This window comes from Capsicum annuum, unplaced genomic scaffold (assembly GCF_002878395.1).
Source record: "Capsicum annuum cultivar UCD-10X-F1 unplaced genomic scaffold, UCD10Xv1.1 ctg71729, whole genome shotgun sequence".
Lineage (NCBI taxonomy): Eukaryota > Viridiplantae > Streptophyta > Magnoliopsida > Solanales > Solanaceae > Capsicum > Capsicum annuum.
In genome coordinates, this window is record NW_025881575.1 from 4,283 (window position 1) to 14,218 (window position 9,936).

Genomic DNA, 9,936 nt, shown 5'->3' on the forward strand with positions numbered 1-9,936 from the left:
TCACAAAGCTAGCGAGTGCCCAAACTGAAGGAACATTGTACTAGTGGAGGGTGATCCTTATTTTGTTGGGGATAAAATGACCAAAAATAATGTTAGTGAAGGAACCCCTCAAGAGGATGATGGAAATGATGGTGAACCTGAGAGGGTGGTGGAAGAAGGGAAAGTTAATGTGCCTTGCGGATTGATGAGGAGAACACCTCATGATGATGCTTGGCCTGAAGAAGGTGAGGTATTGATTCCACTTTGACCTCTTGATGATGAAGAACCCGAGAGTACACTATGGTCCTTGCTCCAAGGAAGTACATTTTTCCTTTTGTCTTGTTTCTTATCACGCTTAGGTGGATAGACAAGTATTTCTTTTGGTGCTTAGAAGGGTATCTTATTCCCTAAGCTCCCACGGCATGTGTAGAATGTACACTCCTGGTTTGATATTTTTCTGTTGATTATGCTAACTTTAACCCTCATGTCATGAGGAATATGTGTTCTTTTGTCTCCTCTATTATTTTGAAAGTTTGAATTCGAGGTCGAATCCTTTTTTAAGAAGGGGAGAATGATACGAGTACAATCGTGATTGTGGATCAATACGTAAAGAACTCGTGCTCGGGTGACTGGCCAACTAATGGAACAAGCTTTGAAGTGTTGGCTCATTAAGGACATTTTAGTCATTTTGTAATAAGTTGTAACCTAGGCTATAAATAGAACATATTAGGTCATTTTCTCATAACTTAGATGATATTTTGAGAGCTCCTTAAGAGTGTTCATACAAGTGTGGATATCACTTGTGACAAGTGTGGAATCACTTGTGTTGGTTGATTGCTTTGAAACGTTGGTTGCTTGGAAATTCCGTTCCCTTGAGGTCACCGTAAGAACTTGATGTTATTTGTATGAATTCTTGGGTCTTAGTGTTCAATATACACTTTGGTTCATAGTGTTTGTGCATTGTGTGTCAAGTTATCTATCATTCAATCTTATTATTGTTGTGGTGTTCATTCTCAGTTTTGGGTGTCCAAACCCGAGACCTTGTTGTGTCATTTTTGTTCTTGTTATTGTGTTGTAATCTTAGTTTGACACCTTAGAATCCTGTTGTTATGATGCTTGTATTATTATTGTGTAGTGAATCCAAGAAGGGTCACCAAAAGGGGTCCTCGGTTCTTCAAATCATGGACTGTTTTGGTGTGTGTTAGTGTCTTCCTTGTCGATCTTGTATCACCTTAGAACTATCTGTATTATCAATGATAAAACCTTGTGGCAGTTGTATGTATACTTTCTCATACAAATCTCCTTGCAAAAAAGCATTATCAACATCCATTTGTTGGATCAACCATCCATTAGCAGTAACCATTGAAATTACTGTCCTTGCTATCACCATTTTAACAACAGGTGAGAAAGTCTCTTGATAGTCAAGTCCTTCCTTTTGATTGTATCCTTTTGCCACTAATCTTGCCTTGTATCTTTCAACTTGTCCATCAGCTTTGTACTTGATCTTAAACACCCATTTGCATCCAATTGCTTTCTATCCAACGGGTAGAGTTACAACCTTCCAAGTACCATTATTCTCAAGAGCATGTATTTCAGATTTGATCGTAACAACCCATTTTGCATCTTTGACAGCTTAAGCATAATTTTGAGGTTCAGTTTCAACAGAGAGCTTAGCTATGTACCTTTGATAGGATACCGATAAGCTAGTGTAATCAACACTCTTACTAATATAATATAAGCATGAATGAGCCGACTTTAATTTACAACTAGTAACAAAGTCCATTTGCCATATAGGAGGCTTACGTACTCTGCTACAAGTCCTTCTATGCAAATCTGGAGCATGAGGACTCGAGTTGCAGCTGGGGGATCAATCAATTCATCTATAATGAGTTCCTCACCCCGAAGCTGTCCATTAGTGTCTACAAGTTGCACAATGTTGTTGGGAAGTTCTGATGTTATATTTAAATCTTCAACATGCACATTAGTGTGCTTTGTAGGCGTGAAACCAATATCTTCTACAACCAGATCACTCATACTACTTGGAAATTCTGGTTGAAACGGAAAGACGTGTTCATAAAAAACATCTCTACTAACAAAGAAATGTTTATTCTCAAAATCATAAAGTTTGTAACCTTTTTGTGTTGTGCCATAGCCCATCATCACCGACTTAGTGGCCCTAGCACCAAACTTGTCTCATTTAGTAAAATTAGTAGCATAACATAGTCTCCTTTAGTCAAATTAGTAGCATAACATAGACAACCAATTATCCTCATTTGAGATACGCTTGCTTGCTTGTTATAAAGCATGTATAAAGGTGTCTTATTTCCTAAAATAGTGGATGGAACTCTATTAATCACATATACAGCAGCTGTGATACATTCTCCCCAAAATCTTATGGGTAAGTGACCCTGGAATCTGATAGACCTGGCAGTTTCAAGGATGTGTCTATGTCGTCTATCCATCACTCCATTTTGTTGTGGAGTATAAGGGCATGAACTTGGTTGTATTATACCATAACGTGTGAACAAATCCTTACATTGTGCATTAAAGAAATCACCACCATTATCAGAGCTGAATAAATTGTGTCTTTATCATGATTAAGAAATTCTTAAGCACAGTGCAAACATCAGATTTAAGGTGCATAAGAAATACCCAAATCCATCTAGAATGATCGTCCACCAAAGTGAGAAAAAATCTCATATTATTGTGAGTAGCAAATTTATATGGTCCCCATACATCCATATGAATCAAATCAAAACAACGAGAGGCCCTATTGTTGCTATTAGGAAATGGAAGTCTAATTTGCCTTGCAAATGGACATATATCACAATATTGTAAGAAAAGATTTTGCTTATTTTCAACTACATATAATTTTCTGAGAACAGCCATGGGTACATGCCCCATTCTCTTGTGCCAAAGTGAACCTTCTTCACTGCATCCTGCTGCAACTAGTGACTACATACTTCCATCTGTGTATTTTATTTTTCCATATGTACTTCTAGCATTTGTTCGTAGTGTATACAACCCACCCTTCTCTTCACCAATCTCCTTCACCCTCCCAGTGAAGAGAACCTAGAGAATGAAGAAGTCAGGGGGAAAAAGGGCACAACAGCTCAGGTCCTTTGTCAATTTTGCTACAGACAAAAGATTGAACTTAAACTCAGGCACACATAAAACATTGTGAACTACATCACCTCCATTCAACTGAATATTCCCAGATTGTGTAGTCACGACTGACTCACCATTAGGTAACTGAACTCTCCTTGGATTATCAACTAACAAAAAAGTGTTTAGCAAAGATTTATCACACACCATGTAGTTAGTAGCACCATTGTCCACTATCCATTGCTTACAATCATTATCTATTTTAGATGAGAGAGCATAAGCGGCAAAAATACATATTGTGTTAGCAGCTGGATCTGCAATCAGTGGCATGATTAGCATCTGCAATATATGATTATACTGATCTAGAGTGGAGTATGGATGTATCCCATGTGATGAAGAATTTTTAGGTTGAGTGATCATAGGAGCTGCATTTACCCTGTGCTTCCCTTTAAAATCAGTTGGATAGCCTATCAGTTTGTAGCATGTCTATTTGGTGTGGCCTTTCATATTGCAATAGCTACATTGTATTAACTTGTAGCATGTATCCCTGGAATGTCCTCTCATATTACAGACATCATAATACTGGTGTGGAGACTTTCTAGATCTCTGAGAAGTACTTAGTATTGAACTCCCACCTCCATAGGTGTTTGAACCTCCTACATTCCCTGCATAACTACATATGCATATTTACCTCTATTAGAAAACATTGTTGTATGTTCCATATTACCAATATCACCACATTTGCCAGAAAAAGATGTTGTTTGATCAACTGAGCCTTCACCAGTATACTGTTCTCCAGATATCGCTCATTGACTTTCGTCCTGAATTATCATTGCATAGCATTGATTCAAAGTAGGTGTAGGGTTCATAAGAAGAATTTAACTTCGTGCCTGACTGTATCCGTCGTTCAAACCCATCAGAAATTGTAATTACCTTTGTCTTACCAAATTGTCTGCATATTCCTTAGATGTTGGACAATCACAGCAAGGAGGTGGTGTAATTGAATCAAACTCATCCCAAAGGTCCTTTAACTTCCAGTAATACAACAACAGACGAAATACCTTGGGATAGTGTGGCTATGGACTTACGAAGGTGGTAGATTCGCGACATATTCACTTTATCAAATCACTCCTTCAAATCATTCCATAGTACGGTTGCATTCGAACAGAAGAGAATGCCACTAATCAACTCCTTACTAATATTGTTCACAATCAACGAAATCATAATTGCATTGCAGCGATCCCAGTCTTGTTTCTCCGATTCCTCAGTAAAATCATCATGCTTAACTGTTCCATCAATGAACCCTAATTTGTTCTGAGTTAACAAATTTAAACGTATTGCATGACTCCAAAGTGTATAATTCTCCATTCCTACCAGTTGAATTTCAATTTGTAAAGTACCAGCAACATCTGAAGCCGATAAAAACAGAGGATGATTGTGATGTGGTTTATCCTCCATTATTGACCTTTGCGTTCGAAAATGAAGCTTTTTACTGCAATGAATCACTCAATATTCACAAAATTAAGTGGAAAAGGTCCTAGATTAAGTTGATTTCGGCTTTGATACCATGTCAAAATATGCAGAATTTTGTGAACTACAACAAGAGTAATATGGCACTCTTCTTTTGATTGAGGAGAAAAAATGGAAAGTTCTGTACAAGGCAATGGTATTTATACTAATTCTATCACTTAACAAACAAAATCTTAACAACTTAACTAACTAAATCACCACAAAATATTTGTAACTAACTGCCAGCTGGCTGTCACTACAAAAAAATTGTGTTTAGCAACAGATAAAAAACATTGCTAATCAACATATATCGTCGCTATATCAATTTAGAGATGGATCAACGACGAAATATGTGTCGTTGCTATTTTGCGCGTTGCTAACTATTTAGCAATGGAAAAAATAAAATCCGTTGCCAATTTTGCAACGTCACAGAGACAATCTACATCCGTTGCCATTTTGTAGCAACGAATATATTCGTTGTTATATTTATAAATATCGTTACTAATTTCATATTGTAATTCATCATTTTGATTATTTCGTGACCAAATATTTCATAGCTAGTCCGTCGCTAAAAATTTTGTTATGTAGTCCCCAATTTTTTAAAATTCTTAAAATATCCAACATTCATATAAAAGAACCCACATATATAGAGAGCAAAATCTTCTTAAAATTTCCAACATTCATATAAAAGAACCCACATATATAGATAGCAAAATCTAAACATCCACAATACCAAACATAGCAACATCTAAACACATAATTATATCCAAAACATCCATAGTACCAAACATCAACCAACTATCCTTAAAACAACCCACATCATCCACAATACCAAAGATAGCAAAAGCTAAACACAATTCATGAGAAGCTAAAGATGATATCTTTCCACAAGAAACACAAAGAGTTTGCCCGTAGTAGCCTTTTGCTTCAGATCCAAGACCAAATACTCTTCGCTTCTTTTCTCCTCCGACAGCTTAGTAATATGCTTCAAATTGATCAATATCAGATTCTGATAATGTTTTTTCTCGTAATATTTCTTCAAATCTTTTCTGTAATAGAGGAAGTGAAATCATAACGGATTGTACTTAAAAATGATTAGATGCCAAAAACTACTTTAAACTAAAAAAATAAGAATTAAGTAAACTACTACATTAAGATTTAGTCTTACATGGATGATTCGGGAACATTCATCAACGAAAGATTTTCCATCATGACCATGTATGTATGCAATCACATGGGAGAGAACATTCAGCATTTCAAGGGGGTGTAAAATTTCACATACAGACAATAATCCTTGTGTTAGTCAAACTATCTTTACATAAGAAAAGTGTATTCAAGAAATGATATATTTAAATATCTATAGCTAATTAAAGAAGTTTAGAAGTTGTAGTTTATGTTTTACTAGGACAGTTGAAACCAAATGAAATTGTTGATACTTGAATGATCATATGCACTCCAAAATTATAACAACTAACCACTACTTATAATAAAAGAAATAAGCAAATTGTAGATGATCATTGTAAAGTGTGAAATTTTATCAGTAGGGTAGATGATATAGAGGATTAGAATAGACAACCTCAACTAGTCCGAGATTAGAGTTGATCGATTGACTGATTTCATATATGAATTGATAATTCGACCCACACTACAACAACTTTACTCTATAAGATATACTCGCCACCGTTGACGGATGAGATCCTAATCGTTCTATCTCTTTAACCAATGAACCCAAAAGTTCACAGTTTTGACCATTATCAACTTATCTCAAATAGCTAACATTTATGTTTTCTTGATTTTGTCATAAAAAATCTGAGAAGGCTTGACTGAAAGCTGAAATTTGTAGAGACGCACAGAGGCCAACACCAGGAAGGGAAAGGGATATAACAGTTGGGAGATAAACACACTTTTTTCTTGGGGAGGGAGGATGCATGAATGTGTAAGATTGTAACAGCATGGCGCCATTTCAAATCTGATGGCTATTTGCAACAGTTTAACTCAGAATAGCTAACATAACATTTATCGAGAGATAGATAAGTTCATTAAATGAACAGAAATTAAGTGGTAATTTTGTTGATCAACACAATTTCGAAAAAAAAAATGTCACTATGTAGATAGCAAGATATAGACATGTATGCACCTGGTAAATCCGTCTTAAGGTCTACTGTCAATTGCACTGCAGTGAGAGAATCATCCTCGCCTCTCGTAGCCAGCACAACTCTAGAGTCCCCAATATTATCAATAACAAGATTCTTACTCTGCCAAAAAATAAAATAAAAGTGTTCATATTTAGAATAAAATGGTAGAAAAACTAGCTAGCTTCAACTTGCTGAATATGTCGACGAACCTGTTTAACCAGGGTTACAGCTGTTGCTCCACTACAGAAGCAATCAATATTTGTATAGCTTTTGAGTTCTCTATCCATAACATTATAAGCCTTCAGAAATGACTCCTTTAATGTTTGAAATACCTCTAGGTGCTTTTCAGTCTCTTCAACATCAATGAAGAGTCTTGACTCCTCACCAGCGATGAGGAAAGCATCCTCGAGATATAGGCTACTCCCCGTGTTGAGACTGATCTCTCTTAGAACATCTTCACTTTTCTCGCAGAACATCCTCGGGAAAGCATCCTCACCTTACATTTCTGCGCGGGGCTGTTATTTCTAGCTTGAACCCGTGACCTACTGATCACATGGCAGCAACTTTACCAGTTACTCCAAGGCTCCCCTTCCCAGCCGTGAAAAGAGGAAGGACGATAAATGGAATGATGAGGAGCCCATCCTATATACATGTTCAATAACAATTACATATCCCAAGAGAAAACCTTTCCTATCCCGTCAGGAAGTAGTGACATAAATTAACTATCGAGAAAGAGTATTCAGTTGCCAAGTATCTCATAATATTACAATGCATTCGTAATTGATCTTCTTCCACAGATATACACATATAACATAGACGTCAGAAAATAAAGTATTTGTTTAACTTCCAAATGGTTTTTCATGTAACTGTGTACTTATCCATGACAGGAACGGGAAGTAGCTAGCCATAAGATAACTATCTATAAAGAGTATGCAATAGCCAGGCCTCTCATAACATCATTCGTCATTAAACTTCTTCCACAAATATACACTTGCTATCAGAAACTAAAGCATTTGTCCAACTTGCAAACAACATTTCCAATTTACTGAATTTGCTAATATGAGGTCATTCCCATCCTCCATTCATTTGCAATGAAATAAAGCAAATATAATGCAGTGAAGTTTCACAGCTATATAAAAAAAAGTGCTAAAAAAAAACTTGACGAGGTCAGAGAAAGATTTTCTGTTTAACAGATCCAAACACGACTTTTTCAGGAGCAACTTAGAGAAAATAATGCCAAACACTTACAAAATTAGCAAGTTGTAGATTGTAAAGGAGTATATGACCGACACTTAAGATATCCCACTGACCAACCCAGGAATCCTTGCAATCAGCACGTCCTTGGAGAAGTAGTTCTTATGCACTCTCAGCAAATATCAACACATGAACAACTTGATGATAGTCTCCATCTCTGCGACCACCCCTCTGAGTTTAGAGAAGCAAATTTTTTCTCTAGTTTTTACAAATCTAGACTTTTAATCACATTAATAATACTCAATTACTAAAAATAAGCCAAAATAAAGTCCGCAGACATCTTTTAAATTCAAAATAAAAAATCCAAGCAGATATGGAAATTTTCTTATACTACGCTGAGACAATTAAGCGAGAAAATATGGTACATGCTATTGTCTACCGATTAACCATAAAGACATATAATATCAACAATGGTAAGGAAAACCTAAGTGAAAGAGCTCAAACAACCCTGAACCTATCATTTACAAGTGATTTCTAACATAAAAATTAAGAAATTGAAAGAGGAAAAAGAACTCACATTACGAGATTTAGAATCGTAACTCTAATTTAGATTCGAAATTGAGCGATTGACTCTCTTTTCGATTAATATTGAGCGATTCTCTTTTCTCAATTGAGAGAAAAGGGAAAGAAGAGTTTGTTTTTGGAGAGAGGCGGATGATACTATGTTTTGGGAACAAAGTGAAATAAAAGACTTTGCCCTAATATTTAGTTGGTGAGGTGATGGATTCAGCAACTGATATAAAATCCGTTGCTAATTATTTATTAAAAAAATAACTAATATATTTTTAAAAAATGATAAAATAATGTCAGTGACAATAATTTCGTTGCTATTTCCATTTTCATCATGTCAAAAAAAAATTCACCTTTTAAGTCGCTAATTTTATCACCAAAATAAGGCGCCAATATTTTTCGCTAAAATATAGGAATAAATTTTATTTTCTGTCACTAATCCGTTACTAATTAGGCTACAAATTTTAATTTCATTTATTTAGCAATAAAAGTTCTATTTTGTTGTAATTTCATCGTTAATTAGCGACAAAAATGTCCTTATTGCTACAAATCCGTCGCTAAACACGATTTTTTTTATAGTGTAACTAACTGTCAGCTGGAAAGCAACTAACTTCCAGCCACCTTCAGCTTCCATGTTTAAAATGGAGGTTTTGGTCCATTAACCTCTATTTAGGGTAAATAAATTCCCATGGAAGATTCAAAACAGTAAAAAGCAATATTCCCTCCGTTTCAAATTTCTTAATTTAATTTTTTATTTTACTTCTCTTTTTTCACTAATCAAGAAGAGATAAAAAAAAAAATACATGTTTTAATCTTTACATTAATTACTTTATCTACAAATTAAAATGTAAACATCATTTAATAAGAGTACTATGGTAAACTAGTCATGTTATTAATTATTTTTCTTAATCAATATGTCATCTAGGGATGTGCAAAAACTGAACTGATCGATAAATCGAATCGATAAAAATGTTATTGATTTATTATTATTGGATTATTGAGTTAATAAATTTTTAATAATTTTATAAAAAAAATTATTGAGTTATTAATTGTTGCACCAACGTTTGAATCTTAGTTGCTACCAACGTTTGAACCCAACCAAGATTCAATGTGTCATTTAAAAACCGATTTTTTCAAACTTAATGAATAAAAACCGAATCTTAGAAATAGTAGTAACAATATTTAGTTCAAACTTGAAAGTTCTTTAAATTAAAATACATCATGTAGATTATATGATTTTTTTTTTGCACCTAAGATTGATTTTTATTCATATTAGTTACTACTATTTTTATTTTATGAGTATTTTCTTATTAGTTAAATCAAAAATTGAATCATTAAGGACTAAAATTTGATAAATCAAAAATCGATAAAAAATATCTTATTGGTTTGATTATTGGTTGCATATTTAAAAATAAAAAATCAATAAATCAAAAGATAATATATA

General features: G+C 34.5%; 1 protein-coding gene across 6 annotated transcripts; it reads right to left on the reverse strand.

The window, feature by feature from the left end:
- Nucleotides 1-5,278: 5,278 nt before the first annotated feature.
- On the reverse strand, nucleotides 5,279-9,936 carry LOC107862674 (probable protein phosphatase 2C 33). 6 transcript variants are annotated; one of them, XR_001672023.2, is made up of 4 exons: nucleotides 7,977-9,753; nucleotides 6,938-7,370; nucleotides 5,762-6,848; nucleotides 5,279-5,642 (listed from the first exon to the last, which is right to left on the reverse strand). XR_001672023.2 is itself a non-coding variant. In XM_047404959.1 (4 exons), exons 2-4 carry the CDS (start codon nucleotides 7,202-7,204, stop codon nucleotides 5,632-5,634), a joined length of 396 nt encoding a protein of 131 aa, XP_047260915.1. In that variant the 5' UTR covers nucleotides 7,205-7,370; nucleotides 7,977-9,936; the 3' UTR covers nucleotides 5,279-5,631. The 6 variants fall into 6 exon arrangements, 5 of the variants coding, with proteins under 5 accessions (XP_047260915.1, XP_047260913.1, XP_047260914.1 ...); XM_047404959.1 differs by having other exon boundaries at nucleotides 6,731-6,848; nucleotides 7,977-9,936; XM_047404957.1 differs by having other exon boundaries at nucleotides 5,279-5,637; nucleotides 6,731-6,848; nucleotides 6,938-7,270; nucleotides 7,977-9,749.